Source organism: Ischnura elegans, chromosome 3 (genome assembly GCF_921293095.1).
Source record: "Ischnura elegans chromosome 3, ioIscEleg1.1, whole genome shotgun sequence".
Classification (NCBI taxonomy): Eukaryota; Metazoa; Arthropoda; class Insecta; order Odonata; family Coenagrionidae; genus Ischnura; species Ischnura elegans.
In genome coordinates, this window is record NC_060248.1 from 123609873 (window position 1) to 123628529 (window position 18657).

The 18657-nt window shown below is 37.9% G+C and overlaps 1 protein-coding gene across 1 annotated transcript in view; it reads right to left on the reverse strand.

Annotated features, from left to right (window-relative positions):
- Positions 1–1286: 1286 nt before the first annotated feature.
- The window catches only part of LOC124156496 (anillin), a 37414-nt gene continuing 20043 nt past the window's right edge, over positions 1287–18657 (reverse strand). Inside the window, exons 11-19 of the mRNA XM_046531068.1 lie at positions 17375–17527; positions 16483–16611; positions 16218–16338; positions 14615–14797; positions 13711–13943; positions 11407–11586; positions 9210–9404; positions 7737–7909; positions 1287–1847 (exon numbers count right to left, since the gene is read on the reverse strand). Coding sequence (XP_046387024.1) covers positions 1748–1847; positions 7737–7909; positions 9210–9404; positions 11407–11586; positions 13711–13943; positions 14615–14797; positions 16218–16338; positions 16483–16611; positions 17375–17527 — 1467 coding nt within the window. The 3' untranslated portion in view covers positions 1287–1747. The remainder of the gene's footprint in view (positions 1848–7736; positions 7910–9209; positions 9405–11406; positions 11587–13710; positions 13944–14614; positions 14798–16217; positions 16339–16482; positions 16612–17374; positions 17528–18657) is intronic.

Sequence of the window (18657 nt, forward strand, 5' to 3'; positions counted from 1 at the left end):
CTGGGACTCCGTTGTCTTCACACCATCTTCCAGATCGATATAAACGTTTTCGGGGTCCCCTTGAGGGTGAGAGCCCAGATCTAACTGCCCCTCTTTTTTTACTAGCTCTAATGACCCTCTTATGAGAATCTACTGCAGCCTATCCTCGATATACACGTATAAGCTCATTCTTAGAGTTCTCATCTTCTATGGATATAAACACGATGTTAAATTATCCCATTCCGTACATGAGGGTAGTGCTTCATAACGAAACATGTAAAATCTTGGAAAAGAATATAAAACTATAAAAGGGATTTATACTTTCAAACTCATTGAATTTTTAGTGATGACGATGACAAATATTGTTCAATGCAATCATTTTTGTGTTCATATTTTTATTTAGAAAAAAAATTTGCTTTTCCTTGATTGATGAGTTATTATACCTATATTATATCTTAGTACATTAAAAAAAAACTATAGGGATGGAAGTGGGAAACCCTACCAACTATGTCTTCCCTTTAGAATGGAGGTGAAGTAGATGGAGAGGAAAAGGAATGGCGAAGTGCTGGAGTGAGGAGAGGCAGATTTTAGATGAGATACAGAGGAGACGGAAGGTATGGATGGACTGGTTGAAATTAGTTTAAAACCCTCTACTTATTATCCTGTTTCTCAAAAAATTTTCTTTCTGCTTTTGGATCCCCCCCTCCCAAACTAAAGTCCTGGCTAAGCCACTACTGGCAGTTTTTTAGCCAATCAGAAAACAACAGCTATTGTAATGCCACATTTCTATTTTAATGGAATGATAGTTGTAAACAGCAAGCACTATGGTAAAGATGATTTAAAAGGGGACGGCAGAATGACCGTGTGATTCAAAAAATTATGGATTGAGTGATCACTTTAATGGTCCCTCAACAGCTATTGCAGGAGCTGTCACTCAAAGGAATAGAAAAAAATGATTGTATGACTCAGGCTTAAATTATGAGGAGAAAACCAAAGAATGACTTACAAACCTGACGCACAGTATCGAAAAATAGCCAAAACATTAACTTCCTCAACAAATTATAAGTAATTACATAATCATGAATTAGGTAAAAGAGAAACTATCATCTGAGACCAATCTTCAGATATTACCAACTGACGATAGGCACACACTCTTTTGTACCTGGTAAAATTTGTTGCTAAGCAGGTAAACAAGTCTGTATACAATACGCCATAAAAATTTAATAATAAAAATAAAATTTATACAAAACACCAATATAAAGCACATAAAAATACATTTCATATAGATCATAGCTTCACACAATTTAAATATATATGTTTATTGCAGACAGTTAATGGTAAACAGAGAGCTGTACTGAAGAGAGAGACTGTACTGAGAAAGAGAGCACACTCTGAAGGATGCCATAGAGAATCGACAGATATAGAGAGACAAAGGAAGGTGGTTAACACAAGCAAGAGATATATTTTCACTAATAATGCCACTGTAAAAATCAAATGTGGAATACGTCTTTAGTATTCTTTGCTTTTGCATGTATATTAATTTTTAAAAAATTAAAATAAAAGAGCAATAGAGAGACAATTGGTTAGATTCTAAATAATCTAGATACAAAAAAAATATTGTTTTAGTGAAATAGGGTATAAATGTATAAAAAGTTGCACAAACAACAAATTGATATTGACTTGTATGGAGCAAGCATGGAAAATTAGTGTTTAGTGTATAGATAAATATAAAAATCTCTGCATTGATATAATTTACAGATGCATGAAACTAAACTCTTGGACCCCACGCACGAAGAGATCTGATTGCTTTGTTAATCTGCATGCACCAACTTTGTCGTTCTTCCTTAGAATCAGCGGAGAGAAGGTGCCTGAAAACAACAAAAAATGAAAGTACGATGAGAAAGGAGAGGATATGAGGAACCATGCATACATCATAGCAATTTGGAATTCCATGCTTTGAATCGACAAACTTTCAATCATAAATACAAACAATTGAATAAGCGTTTGTCCATTATAATTACTTTGAACTCACACATTCAGCTCACCATTCATATGCATTACACTCATGCCTCGTTTAGATCAAGTTATGCGTTTCATTGGTTCTTTGCACTAATTAAATTTGTGTTATTAGAGACAATATTAACATTGAGAAGATAGGGATGTGTTCCCGGTAGCATAGGTATTGAGTATCAAATTTCCTATTAACCGTTTACATTCGAATTAATAGCCTTGGGAAACCTTCTTTATGAAAACATTCATAGTCTAAATTTTGTAAAGATAGTAAGCATGCATTCTTAGACTTTTTTTCTTGTTCAAAAATTTTGTACATGCTTCTGAAATTCCCTCCTTTCGTGCAGGTGGGCTTACATCTAGGGAAAACTTGCATGCTATCTCAGGGCTGGTAATGCATTGCCGGCAGTTGGCAAATTTTCACCATTGGCAAAGAAGGAAAACACCAAAAAAAATACATCACATTACAGTAAAAATGAAATTCGTCCATATTTATGCATCTATGTAAACACGCAAAGCATTTTTGCGAGTGTTGATGACAGCACTTAACCAAAGACAGGAGCTTCTTTCACGTTTTTCTTCCCTGATAATGTATGAAGAAGATGGCACTCTCTTCCACGACAATCCCATCTCGCCAACATTAAAAACTAGTTGATGGGGAACTGAATGATTGTTCCTTTCTCAAAAAATATAAACTAAGAATTGAATTCTTTGTCTTTTGAGCAGCATTTAGAATTATTCAACGAAATTCCACGATAAATATTATGTTATATACCTCAATGTCAGTACAAACATCAACATGGAAATTGTTGCTGCATTAAATGCGTTAATATTGACGGTTGAGCTTCGTTCAAAATTTGACAATTCTCAGAATAAAACGAGGAATTCTATTCGAAGTCTGCAATTTATGTGCAATGAACAATTATCCATACAGCTAATTCATATAAACTGAGTATGATTGACCGCAAACCAATGCTGCTGATAGGGTTATAAACCCCCAAAGGAGGGAGCCCAACTACCCTCAGAGTCTGAGATAATGCGGAGTCTCCGCTAAAAAGGGTCAAAAAAGGTTGGTGCTGAGAGAGTGTGATTATCCACGAGACCCTTCTCAACAAATGTCCTACAAAAATGCTCCGAACAGAGGGGACGGAAGAGTCTCTTGGGGCTCAGTCCAGCAGTCATGCTAAGGACAGAACTCCAACATCTTGAAAGGGTAAATGATCTTAATTAACCAATGCCATCCAGTAAAGGAGACAAGATAGATTACTTCGGTAGGTTGGGTATCCAGACGGTATGACAAGTACTGTTTTTGGCTACTTCACAGCAATGGATTTCAACTAATATAAAAACAAAGAAGACTTGAGGCATGAAATACTATTAGTATCCATTAAATGAGAGTAATTTCTAATATAAGACACGGTCTCAGGCGTTATTTAATGGAATTGCTTCATTATTGAATGAAATAAAATAACTTTGTTTTATTCCACACTTTATTTTAAATAGCACAACCTGGGTTTCAACACCTAGTGTTACCATCCTGCTGATAACACTAGATGTTGAAACCCGGGTCGTGCTATCTAAAATAAAGTGTGGAATAAAACAAAGTTATTTTATTTCATTCAATAATGAGTAATTTCATCTGTACTTGTGACAAGTTCACGTTTATCAAGATAGTGTTGAGGTTATTTGATTAGGCTAAGCAGCATTGGGATGCTTCCCAGATGAAGGAATTTGTGCTATAACGAAATTTCGCTAAGCAAAGCGTGGGTGTATCATGATTAGGAGTGAATTTATTGCCAGGTGAATCATTTCATGAAGTAACATTAGATTGGTATCATTTTCAAGAAAATGGCATTGGCTCTTTCGTAATTATGTAGTTGGATTCTCCTAAAGGAATGAAAGGTAACCCACCCAAATGTAATGCGAGAAACCATATTCTCAACTTTGGTGACCTTACGGGAAAAGGTGATGCCACATGGGCAGGCCCTAACCCAAGCAGCATAGAAGAAATGTCAGGGAAAAAGCAGGAGAAATGCTGTGCTCCCCAAAAACAAAATACAGTAAACTCTTGATTTTACGAAGTCAGTGGGACCGGAAAATTGGCACTTCGTAAAATCGAGTTTCGTAATTTCAAACCTTTTTCATAAGTCACGAAAAAATGTTCACTTTTGTTTCTTCCGCCGTTTTTTGTCTTTAATGGTCTTATTTAAATGTTTTCGGTGGTTATTCTCGGTATTATTCATAGAAAAGGCTTTTTGTTATCGATTTATGCTATGAAAGATCGTTAAATAATTATAACACCCTAAAATTACCGTTTCTTGTTCATACTTCAACATCAACGATCGCTTAAGAAATGCCCGACAATTTAGAAAACGTAATCAAATAATGAATTGCAAAGTTTATTATAAGAATTTAATGTTATAAAATTGTGGTTAGGAGCGAATAACAACTATTAAGTACGCCCAAGATAGATATTTGTTTCCAGCACCCACGGAATTTTAGCGGCAGCCGGCCTAACCGCCATTTATGTCGCCCTCTATCGCTCAGTGACGAAAAAAAAAAAGAAAAACGAGGGCCTTAACCATACTATATGAACATAACACTTCACACCCGGTATGAAGAATATGGTCCTGATGAAGAATAAAGTCTTTCGTAGCAACGTCTGCAAAGATGATGGAGCACAGTATCCGGATGGAGAACTCATACAGAATGTACTTCAAATATTCGCCAGACCCTTAACCCATTTCCAAAATAACCTTCGTAAGTTAATATTTCGAGTTACTCCGTATTTTCAGCTGAATGTGCTATCTTTTCAATTACATAGTTATTTTCATTGAGATTTAGTTACGATCATAAATTACGTAGGATATCTTCTGGCGAATATTTGAAGTACATTCTGTATGAGTTCTCCATCCGGATACTGTGCTCCATCATCTTTGCAGACGTTGCTACGAAAGACTTTATTCTTCATCAGGACCATATTCTTCATACCGGGTGTGAAGTGATATGTTCATGTAGTATTTCTCTCTTCTTTTATGCCGACAGGAGCAAGGTTCCAATCGGAAAACGACAGGAGAAACATCTTCCATTATCGGAGAAATAAAGAGAGAAACGTATTTATCCGTATTGATTGTTTTCCTACAAGAGACGTTTCATCATTTCTCAATGTGTGTGAAGTATTGGTTCACTTGCGTGAATTCCCAAAAATGACACGCAAAAACCTGTACCTTCACCTCATTTAGTTTTCGTATTCCTTTCTCCGCCGTATTGAAAGTTATCCAAAGGATCATTGACATAGAGAAAAGATTTTCTTAGCTTTAGCACTAAAAATAGCCGCGCCATAATCGTAAATAAATATAGTGTGGAAAGAGCAAAGAAAATAATTTCAATTGAAAAGTCAGCTGAGAAGAAGAGAGACAATTATTAGCGCGGCACCATTTGCCCGATTGTGGAAGATACTTCTTCAGCCTCTCTCCAGTTAATAACTAACCCCCGTTGCAGGTAAAGATGAACCATGCCCTTCTCCACAATCGGGGAACGTTCCCAGTGGGTGGGGTGAATAAGAGTGGGATGGGGATTGCCTGAGGGAAGAAGTGTGGTCAGCATAACGAGTGGTGAAGGGGGCAGGACAAAGAAGGGTGGGGAAATGGCCTTCAGCTCTGCCTCAGTCTACTTTTGGGGGCCATATTTTTTGCGGCGCACTCAAGCTCCGTCACCTTAGGGAGGGAGTGAATGGGAAATGCTGGGGAAGGAGGGGTTTGGGATGCCTAAGGTGGGTGTCAGCAAGATCAGCAGAAGGCCGCGGGAGGAAGTAAACAAAGACTATGGAAAGAAAGATCTCTCAGCAAGGGAGAACGGGGAGATGCGTGAGAAGAAAGTTCATGGTAAGAGTTAGAAGTGCGTCTTCATTACGAGTAGCCTGAAAAATAAGTTTGTGGTTAATAGAGCCCAATACTTAATATATTTAAGTTGTTTATTCCGGAAGGCTATTATATACACGAAAAGATATTACTAAAAATCTGTTATTTTTTTTCTTTTTGCCCTTCTCCATCGCCGCTTCCACCATGGTTTCTCACTTGCATAAATGGGATTGAAATTGGGGACCTAACTCGTTAGCCAGATCAAGATATCTTAATGTTTGGAGAGCAGCGTGTACTTCTTTTTTATTTGCTGAAATTACCTCCCTTTCATCTTCGTCATCACTGCTATTTTGACTAGTCCTGGCCGCTGCTTCTTCCGACGCAGGTACCAGCGTTCCATTGTCGCAAGCCCGGAGATCATCGTCAAGGGCAATATAATCGTTTGATGTTGCACGCAGTGCTCTTCCTGCTTTTTCCAAGAATTTTTCAAAAACATCTTTTAAGCCCCTAATATCCTCCGCGATTTTATCCGCTGCAACTTCCTGAAGGTATAACGCAATGAATCAACCGTAGCCGTGATATTATAGCAGTAGAATTACTAGTAGGCTAGTTGTTACCAACCTCGAGAACATCCTCTTGATGCGCTATCAAAGGGAATCCGGCCGATTTCCAGCAATTTTCGATTGTAGTGGAGGAAATAAAGTACGTCTTTGAACCGTGTTTCTGCGATGAAAAACAACAATTTTATTAACTTGGCCATTTTAGCAAATTTAACAAAATCGTTATTTCTCATCGCAGAAACAAGGTTCAGAGTCGTACTTGAAAGCCTGATTGGCAGGAGTGCGATGCAAACAATTATTTTTTGATGATTGCATTGATTGATAGATTTTCAAAATGCAGTCAGAGCGGTCACTTTAGGGGCCCCCTCGGAGGGTCGAAGAGAGGGGCCAGCGAGGGTGAGCTCGTCGAGGAAAGGGTCCCGGATTAGGGAACCTTCGAAGTGCTTCGGCAAAAAGCAGTCAAGTAGTCTTCGAAGTACGTTCACAGCAGCCTGCCTTGCGAACGTATCAGGTACGTTAACAGCAGTGCAAAGGGTTAATTAGGAGTGTACGAAATACCCCGCGCGACCTTCCTGACATGTTAAACCACGAAGTATTGTCGATGCGATGTTTACGAATAGGCACGTAAATAGGGGCATTATGTCAGTCGCGATATTTTTACTGAACTCCTACTTCCCCTAAATTCCCACCGTAAGGTTTTAGGCGAACCCTTTCTCTCCAAAGTTGCACTATCATTTACGATTTCACACTTTTGATGAACCACAGTTGGAAGCGCTGATTGTTTTAGCTATTTACGCCGGGGTAACTAGTTTTGTTGACAAATATTTCACCATAGTTCGTATAAACGAATGCCTTTCGCTCCTGGGGACCGATCCGAGATTCGTAAAATCAAAACATTTCGTATAATCGAATAGCGCCATGTATTTAGCATAGGCTTTTCGCCGGGACCGCAATATCACTTCGTATAATCGAAAACTTCATAAAATCCTGCTTCGTATAATCGAGAGTTCACTGTATACATATGTATCATTGCTCCCTCCCTTCATCCTACAAACAGTCCTGGACACAAAAAACTTACCACCGAGGAGCCAAAAAATTTTTCCCAACACAAGCCTTCCCTCGCAACACAAAGTGTTTGTTGTTCTCCGATGTGGAAGCATGGCTCAGCAGCATTGCCAATTCCGCATCAATTCAGGACTTCTTGGCTACAGAGTGGTAAGATTTTTATGTCCAGGACTACACTTCTAGGACAAGTATTTTACCCGACCAAAAATATTTACACTGCAGTGAAAAGATGATGGCAAGAAGTACAATCACGAATGCTCACCTGATTGTTGTGTGCGTGGAGGATGTGACCAGGACAAGGGAATCGCGGTCTTCAGGCAATGCAGCTCGCTTCGTCTCCAGCAGGAATGTGTTTGGGCGAGCGCAAATATGCCGTGGCACAGGACCAACATTCTCGTTCAAACAAGCATTGAGATTTATCCAACCGATTGGTTCCTGCAATTGATAAGGAGTCCATTTCCAATGACAATTCTGAATGCAATTCTCTTACATGTTCCACCACCCAAAATTGTGGAATGTTCTCAGAGTCAATTGCTTTAATGGCATTTAATATTGTATGTAATGAGTCAAATAGTTTCCAATTTTTATCTTTTTTTATCAACCTACAATAAATATTGCACCATTTACAACAAAAGTGACGGAGGACATTAATTCATATGCTCCACCGTCAATGTGCTAATTTTTAAAGGGTATATGATAACAATTATAACATTTGATCAATTTCTAATGTCAGGAGATAGATGTGTAATTTTTGCAATATGGAAAAGGAACAAACTTTCCCCTTTCACCAAGAAATTTTTTCCTTCCAATTCTGGTTACATCATGTTACGTCTCCTCAGATGAAAATGAAATTAACTGCTGAAACTGAGGACATGAATAGCAAAATTTTTATGGAGGAAAATGTGAAGCATGATGTTTTTCTATCCATAAATATGTATAGCAATAATCACGCAAAAACATTTATTGACACTTGCAGGGCAAGTAGAACTTTTATTCAGAGCATTGCTTAGCTGATACAGCTCCTGTCAAAACTGGATATGCTTGAATCTTCAAAACACAGATGAAACTACATACAGTAGGAGCCTAATTACTCTATTCAATTAAAATGGAATAGAATTTTACCCCACCTCTTTCAACTTGTTAAGAGACAAATGATTGTGAGGATGAGATGAAAGGCTGGTAATTGAATGTATAAAGTATGTGTACCATCACAAAAAGAAATAATAATCAGACCAAAAGAATGATCAATGTACACACCCGATTTAATGATAGCCATGTAACATCTGAAATTCTTTTTAAATAGTATAATTTGTACTGATGGATAAAATTCAATTTTCCTTCAATAATAAAATCAAATAAAATTCAAGGAAATGAAGCAATAAGTTTGCATGTGTTGCAAAATGAAATTATAAAAAATAAGATGCGTTTTTTAGCCCTTATTTTTTAATATTTAATCAACATTAATATGCAGTAGAACCATAAGCATCACCCACAAAAGTCAAGTCCGGGACATTGGAACTTAAAAATTGCAGACAGTAAGAGAAACATTATGAAATTGAATATTCTGCACAAATTTGAATTTAATACACTCCACAAAATGGTAGACCTCATTTATCACAAAAAATAGCAATTCCACAAAATCCAATTCTCCTCCTAAGACACGCAAAATCTCCAACTGCAAGATGAAGGCAAATATCTGTACAAGGATTGTGTAGTACGTTTAAAAACTACAAACCTTCTTTCTCTCATCTTCTGGGTACTTCCAGAAAGATATTTTATCATCATGTAGCAAGCACCATCGCCTATGCCACGCCCCAAAGCCGCTAATGTCTTCAAACATCGTGAGGAAACCTCGTTCCTCAACGTTCTGTTCCAGCAAGCAATTCAACTTCATTTGAACCACTCCCTCCAAAGGAGATGAGTACGGGACCTAAAACATATGGAAAAAAAACAATAATCGAGCAATATCCAACAAAACTGAAGGGCACTTAAGAAGTGAACACAAAGCGCTTTGACAGCATGTACATCATACATGAAAAATGCATTAGAGATGAGGAAAAAATTTGCAAATTTGGTTTAATCTTAATATATATGTACATTGATTCCATCATATTTCGATACCTCCACTGCATAAACGCTCAACAATCGCCCACCGAATCAAATCCGCTCATCTAGATAGCCCTAATAGCACTAGATGAGCGGATTCTATTCGGTGGGCGATTGTTGAGCGCTTATGCAGTGGAGGTATCGATTTGTGGGCAGTATATTTGGGTACCAGAGATGAGGAAAGGATTTGAAGATTTGTCCAAATCCTATGAGATCCACTGACTCAACGAAATTTTTGGGGTAAAGATTAAAATACTGGATGCTCGGTTTCTGTACACAATGGAACAAACCAATGATTTTTAAATGACTAAGAGTCAGTTACAAGATAACACAGTAAAAGGGGAAGTTAAGCAAAAGTATTTCGATATTACCTCATTCTGGAACTTGTAAAATTATTAAGGGAAACATCATATGATTGTACTACTTCAGTGGATATTAGTGGATGACAGTTAATTTTGTTATAGATACAATATTCAGTACTGATCACAAATTAACACTGAAGAAAACAAGGAAGAAAGCATTATACTATAAAAAATTAGAAATGAGAAAACACAGATTAAATGAAAAAGTAGACTATGTTTGGAAACAGAAAAGAACACTTTGAAATAAATTTTTGAATTCATCGTCTACATCAGGGGTCTCCAAAATACGGCCCGCGCACTCGTTTCAAGTAGCGCGCGATTCTCGCTCGTTTAACTCTGTGAGACGCCGCTAGGAGCATTGTAGCTCTGTACTGCACATCAAAGTCGCCTTCAACTGTTCATAATTAAGAAATACGCCACCGGATACTTCAGTAGACGTTGGAATCGGATACTTCAGTCATCGGCAAATTTGCTATTCGGCCCGCGGGGCCATTCGGAACTTGGAAAGTGGCCCTCGTGGCCTAGTAAATTGGAGACCCCTGGTCTACATTGAAGCCCAATCATAATTTAAAGAAATAAACAATTAAAAATAATTCTTGAAATAAATACATTAAAAACAAATATGAAATGTTCCAGGAGGAATGAAAAATCCTTGAGGTTCTGTCCAGGCATGGCAAAAAGAATTCAAAGACTTGATGGAATGGACCCACAATGTATCGTATGATGGAGTTAGGTAACTTGAACAGGGTTCCCACTCAACCTACATTATAAAATTCACTGTTTTTTCCAGGTTTTCACGGTCAAATTCACGGTTTGTAGATAAGGCATTTTAGGCAGAAATATTGATCAGGTAACAATCATCGGCCGCACGTTAACTAAAAATGTAACAAAGCCAACAGATGCCTTGAATGCAAACACAGCAATGAAAGTGCTATCTATTATGACTTCACCTACAGTTAGCAAAATTCAGGTCTGGCTAAAGGGTATGAGTTTGGAAAATGGAGAGAGCAGGGTGGCAGGGAAATGAAGAAGTGCCTGATTTTTTGCCAGGGTTGATGTCTTCCAATCGCAGGCTTAAGGTCAATGTTCTGTCATGGCAAACGGACCAATTAATAATTGCGCTTTGAATACACGTGCGCAGAAAAATGCGTGGACTATACCTGCACGTGACTCGGCCTTGAAGCATGATCAAAATATCAATTTTTCTTTTAATGTCTATCGTAGTTCTACAATCAAGTTTGAGAGATTTTTTTAAAGGTTTTTGTGATGAAATTCACGGCTTTTTCCAGTTTTTTTTCAAACGGTAGACGAAATTCACGGCTTATTCACGGTTTTAAGGTTTTCACGGTTGAGTGGGAACCGTGTTGAATTGGCTGCATACCAGCGTTAGGTAAGGTCCCACAAGCGGCAGTGAGGAACATCTTTTCTACATCTGTACAACTTTACAACATCTTTACAACTCACCTTGTTAAGGGTCCACTGGACTCTGCTGAGCTCTCTCAGGGAGAAAACAACATAGCCAGCCAAGGAAAATGCTGTGGAGCGCACTGCATGAGGACCAGCAGGACTCTGCACAATGGGCATGATCAGATTTGACTCTTGCTTCAGCAGCTTCTTGGGCGTGATGCGAATTTTACTGCTCTCCTGTGCACACAAACATAGCACGTATACTCTCACCATCAAATTACAGTACAAAACTATAACAGCTAGCACAGCACATAACATGAATCACGTTATAAATAGTGATTTGCAAGATACCATTTTAACCCTTTTAGTGCGGCGAGCCGATGTATCGGCTTTTTTTACGTTATTGTTGTTAAATTTGAGGACATTGAAATAAAAAACTTATGTATCAGTAAACGTATAAAAATGTTGTGATTATTGTCCAATTTAATCTCATTAATTAAAAAAAACCGCTTAAAGATATCTAAAAAATTAACTATACAGTGAGTCCTCGTTCTACGTCACCCCGTTTAACGTCATTTCGCGATAACGTCACGAAAATTTTGAGACCGTCATTCGTTTATCGCACCTTTGCTTCGCGATAATGTCAGGTCTGGTCAGGTCTTTTAAATTTCGCGTGAGAAAAAATGCGAAGCGGCGGGCGTTGCAGGTTGTTCGTTTTGTGGGCGGTAATACAGTCAGTCTAAACGAAGTGTAAAACGGTGTGTTTATGATCAATTTCGATTACGTTTATAGCAAATTTTCTGCAAAATGAATTCTTAGGTAGGTGCGCATATGTTAAGTGCGTAAATGTCAAGTAAAGTTTTAGCAAATTTTACTTGACATAACGGTTTTCTGGAACCTGAAAAGTGATTTCTAGGAATTTTTCCGGGTAGAACTCGGAGTATTTGTCGTTACTTTTTCGCCGTTTTCTCAATAATCTTGGTTCCTGTAACTGCGACGATGTTTCAGCGATGATGATGCCCAGGCGATGATGCCCAGGTGACCACCACAGCGAAGCCGAAAAAACAAACGCGGGAAGATACAAAAATGGAGAAGGATGTACGTCGCTGCTGGTATTGCCGTCAATGAAGACAGGGACTCGTGTTTATGCCATAGTTTGGCATTCCCATCGTAAGAAATGGCCCAAATATGATACGCTAAAATTTTTTCGCGTAGGAATTGTAAGGTCTAGGAGCCGATATTCACTTTTTACATTGTTTCTTATGGGATATTGTGCTTCGATTAACGTCATTTCGTTTATCGTCACATTTTTCAGGAACGGTAAGTGACGTTAAACGAGGACCCACTGTATAATGTTTATTTTTCCTAGTTGCTACATTTTATTAAAATACCCTCCGCATTTTTCAACTGGAAGAAGGATAGCACTAAAAGGGTTAAAGCCTAAGATTATAAAAAAATAAATACATTCTCATTTCTTAAGAGCCGTCAAAGCTTGTAGGCTTTAGGCATTTATGGGTCTACAAATATATTTCTGCTGAAAAACACAGGGTACACGTTGACAAAAAGAGATGAAAATAAGAAATCTCAAGATAGCATGAGTATTAACTTTACCATATGCTCACTTTCTGACTTTTCCCATCAGTGAACTTGGATGAAAGGTAAGCCAGCAAGACGGCACAAGCAGTGTGTTGCGGTGGCATACGCCATAGTAATATTTCTTAAATTTGAACACCTCTAGCTTCCTTTTTAATTGAGATGAGTTATGACACCAAAAATTTAAATAAATTCCTAGTTTACTCCAAATTTCATACACAAGATAAATAGATATCAATCCACATGTAAGTTAAGAGGCAACTGCTTTTTACCCAACAAAAATTCCAAACTTGCAGTCCCAAGGTTATCTATTAATGCATAGCAACATTTTATCTGAATCATGGATGTGAGAGTTTAATAATTTAACTTAAAATAATTTTCAAGTCAGTGCAGATGATCACTTGCCAGCAATCAAGTGAAGAAGATAAAGTTAAGTTATGAGCAGTAAAGTGATGAAAATATTATTTTAAAATTTCATTATTTTGTGGAAAAGATATTTTGACCAGTAATGCAGCACGCATTTGTATTTACACTCGATATTTTAAGATATATTTCTTCCGAGCAATATACAACTAATTAACTGGGAAGTAATCAGGGTCACCCATTAGGCAAAGATCAATAATATTTATCAATCTCAAAAATTATATTTAAAGCAATGAATTTCATGCACTCATATGCAAGCAATGAAACAGTTATATTTCATTAACATTTGTTAATTGCCTGCAGAGGGATTGTTTACAAATACACAACAGAATTGTAAAGACTTACCTTCCTAATGTGATATTTGGCCTCATGGCTCAGTATCTCCTTCCTCACTTGGAGCCCGTAGATTTCAAGGGCGACTTTGAAGTCGCTGTATAATCCAGAGAGACGGATGCTGTTACGAAAACGAAGGCAGGGAGCCAGTCTGCTTTTGCAGAGGCTCGCAGTGGAGAGCATTTCTGTTGCAATTACATTCTCTTGATGCTTGACCAGGCAAACAAAATGGTGAGTCAAGTCAACTGAAACAACACGAGGAGGGAACACATTAGATCAAGGTCTAGGTCACAGCAAAACAACCCTCTATGACAGAACACAAATGAGTTTTCAAAATGGTGCAATAAAGAGCTCAACTTATACACCAATCTACACTAGAATGAACTCCGAATGAATTTTTGACATTATTCCATTGTTTCCACAAGTATGCGTAAAAGTACAATATTCACCTCATCAGTTTCATTAAGGATAGATCATTTTAACACCAACATGATGAAAAACTGTGGAAAATTACCAAATTATTCACTTATTCATAACAGCCTAGTAATTCCACACTGTTAACAATCAAATTCAATGTTCACTTTTCCAAATTGTGCAACATCCAAAAAATATAGGCCATTGATTTTTCATGGTACTGAAATTTTGTCAATTTTAGATTTAACAGAAAAAATAAATTATGTATATTTGGCATGGTGTCTTTTCATGAATAGAGCTGGATAATCCTTCTTTTACCCCTCCCCTTGGGCCTACAAGACATCTCCCATTCAAACATAAACCTAAACTCACCCTTGTGGCATCAATCACAAGACATTTAACTGCTAAATGAGGGCTGGGATTTATCAGAAAAAGCATCCAAGTCTAAGACCACTTGAGACACACTGGCTGTATACACAACCTAATCTCGCAACATACTCACCATCACCATTCACAACTTTCTCAAGAAATTCTTTCTTCAGTGGCAGAGTGATGTCGCAGATATCAAGGTCTCCCTTTTCTAAGCCAAGGGTTGAAGTCTGAGACTCAGCATTTTTTTTAGGCCATAGAGTGCCTTCCACTTTTATCCTCTGTATCTCATTCAATGCTGCTTGCCGCCTATGTGCTGTGAAAAGGGAGAGAATATACGTGATAGATGAAACAATCACCTACTTTACAAACCACAAATACATATCACATATGATTTACATGTACTTTGCTTATGGATCTCATGCATGCCATAGTTTGTGTTTAAGTCTGTCATTGTCTTCACAGCACAAAATTAGACCTACTTTTCCAATGTTGGCAATGATAAGCCCAAATACCTGGTGTAAAACCCAAGAGAGGCTCATGAAAAAAATTCACCAGTTGAAAAACAATTGATTTTGGTGACAATTGATTGGTGAATTAATTGACCAGTGCGCAGCCCTCTAGCCATCAGGTTATCGATCTTACAGTCCCCAAACTTCTTCCCCCACTCACCCTTCAGTTTCCTACCCCCATTGACCACTTTAACCTGACACCTCCTCCACACAGCGCATGTCCATAAAATTGCAACACTTTGAACTAAACAACAGGTTTATTGCATTTGGTGTAAAAAAATTTTTGCAGCTATAAATCATATTAGATTCATCACAAAATTGTGTTATGCCTATTGTTGGAACAAAAGGCATAACAAAATTTTAAGCCTAGCCCAACACCTAGTACCATTTGCCTCAGTATAATTGCCATGGAAATTAAAGTACCTGGATAGCAGAGTGGTCTACGCAGTGGCCTGGAAAGCCAAAGGTCTGTGGTTTGATTCCCGGTCCAGGGGAATTTTTTCTCATGGCAATTCTTATATAGTACGTAATTAGTTTCACTCAAGTTTGGAGAGGGATAGATAAATAATGGAAAGGGACTGTTTTTTAGAGTGTTTGAGGAAAGCCCCAACTTTAGAAACTTACAACTAAAGTGATTTCTTTACATTCATGTTTAAGAATTTATTACATGCATACTTTTTTCTTCAAATGTTATAAGCTTCAATTTCATATTTTTTACAGGAAAATAGTTTTAATTGACTTAATGAAATGTGGTAAAACCAAAACTCTCTTTCACTCACTAATCCAACCTGGAGGTTGGAATAGATAGGTGAGGGTAAAGCACACCCCAGACTAAGCCACAAAAGCGAGAACATCACACTTTCAGAGTAGGGGGAGGGGGGTGCTTTTCACTGGGCCACTTCTACAAATGTACTTATTATAACATATTTATAGGCCCTCACACTAGATTTAAGTATATAATTGACAGAAATTAGTGAAATATGTACTAACACGCAGCTATAGTTATTGAAGTGTGATGCTGAAATAAATTTTTTAAATTATGGCAAATTGAAATGGCACACAAACAATATGCACTCATTTCAGTCAAATATGCATAAAATACTATGAAAGCGCAAGGCACATAAACCAAAGTCAAAGAATACCATGAATAGCTACACATCTGTGTTTTTTGATGATGGGTATACCCACCATCAATCTGAATATGTACTGACTCCTTAGACTTACTTGCGATGAGCAGCAACCTCTCCCCTTCCACTTGCTCAGCTGACTCGGAGAACTCGACAGTTGAACTGCAGAGATTCAATGCCTGGCTTGCCTGATATATAATGGTCTGCTGTCGATTGACCTGAAAGATTATGACATTAAATGTACACCACTCATTTTCAATTGTTTATGATAATTGCTTACAATTTTTTTCCAAGAAACTCAATGTAGCGAATTATCTAATTTTGGTGCATGGTGGCAGATTAAAATTACAACAACCACCTACCTCCTCAAGAAGGGATTTAATTTTTTCCTGCACGACCTCATCTGAGTCTTTACCAGCACCATTTTGGGATTGGCTATTGGTCCTAGGGTTACGATTCACATGGTGCACAACATTGGGGCACGGTGATGCCTGTGGAAAAAAAATAATTACCTTCTAGCATCAGGAAATTCTACAATGCATGTATTCTATGACGAGTGTTACACATGGGTTATGAGTATTTGTAAAAGGAGCAATTATGCAATGCATACATTTCTGGCACAGGATATACATAAAAGTATGATTGGATATTAGTTTAAAAGAAAATATGCTAGAGACATCAGTAAAAATGGTACTAATGCTCATGGAATTTTAATGAAGTACTGCACTTGTAAATATTTTTATGCCAAAAATTTTCTGTTATTTTTAAAGAATGTAGCAATGCAATTGAACAATGATATTTGTCTTTAAATATTGAGGTGCATTTTGAGAGAGTAAAGGTTAAATAAAGTATGTGATCTTTGTTTAGAAAATTCACATTAACAGTCCATGTTGGATATCAATTTCAACCTCAATTTAAGTACATATGTATTTACATTTCAAATTGTATGGTGAAATGCTGTATCAAAATTAAAAATAGAAATCGATCATTTATCAATGATTCTACAGAGAGAAGTGCTCAAATTCAAGTGTTTCAAATTTTTTTAAATAAATTGCCAGAACTCAAATAATTGCTTTTTTTAAATAACCAAATGAGGCAAATTTAAGAGGAATCTGAGAAGGTTAAGTTTAGGAGACATGCTGAATTAACAGGAGTGGCCCTGTATTATTAGGCACAAGAACATTGTCTTCTGTAAGAATTTATGTGAGGCAAAAGAAAGGTTTCCATTCAATCATAAGTGCTACGCCAAATCACCTGAGCTTGTTGTTTTCTGTAGAAACTGATTGTGTGCATTAGAGGCAAATTGCCCTCATCTTTCTGCACCATCACCGGCTGGCCAGAGTTTCCTTCCACGTATCTCGACGAATGTGAGTCTCGCACTGCATAATCTGAGCTAATACCCTTGCTCTGAAACATAAGGAAGAAATAATGCGTTCAATCCACTGAACTACTCAAAAAGGTAAGAAATTGTAATTAATCATGAGCGTAATCTTTCTCAAAAAAGTATGGAATTAACGACATGAAGACTACTTTAAAAGAGACAAGTACAGTAGAACCTCACTTATGAAACTTTCAGCGGAAAACCAAAAAAAGTCATAAGTGAGGTAGTTTCATATGTGAGGTTTTTTGGTATTTAGCATGAAATCCTTTCCTATAGGGGCTGGTTTGTCTCCAGGATGCAATTACTCATTTGGAGGCAAGAAATTGAAGCCTAATGATCTTATTTTCTCAAAAGTAACACCCGAGATGATGTGTTACTTTAAGAGAAATATAATTTTACATTCCTGAACAACTTTACCGACGGTTGAACAACTAGCATTTCTGGTACTAAGCTGCAAGGCTATCACACTGGAGAGATTTCGGAATGATGACACTAAATGTTCACAGAGAAGCCAATTTTTTAAAAAAGTTGACTCATAAAAAGCGGTTTTCAGGAAATTCATTTTACCACCTATAGGCAAACCCCAGATTGGAGATTGAAGAAATGAAATACCAGAGGAAAGTCATCCAAATTAACCCCGTAATTATACCATTTTTCTGAACTGACGGCGGCTGACCTTGAGCGTGCTCGAATCCCACCCACTCTTCTAGCCAATCACAGAAGAGCGACAGGAGAAAGTGTGGAAGAGCCCGCAGTCTCTCTCCGAACTCCGAGCAGTGCACATCGCTCTCCAGCTAGCAGTGTTGCCAAGCCGAATCTTTGGAGATCGCACAGCACTCGTTCTGCCGCCCCCAAAAGTACCGTTATTCCCAAGGATGGCAACGCCGGTCGGCCGGATGGAGGGGAGTGGAGGGGAAAAGGGAAGGGGATGGAGGGGTGGAAGGGGCAGCGCTTCTCATTGGCTAGTTTCTATTTTCCACCCAGCCGCCGTCAGTTCGGAAAAATGGTATAGGGAGCAAAATTTCACTAATGCATCACGAAGGCTTCACACCCTATGGACCCGGGTTAATGGCAGAGGCAGAAAGTTTTCAGAGATGGCTTTATCCCTGCTTGAGAGTAGTGTGGACGGAACTTCCAGTGCAACACACTGTCCGGC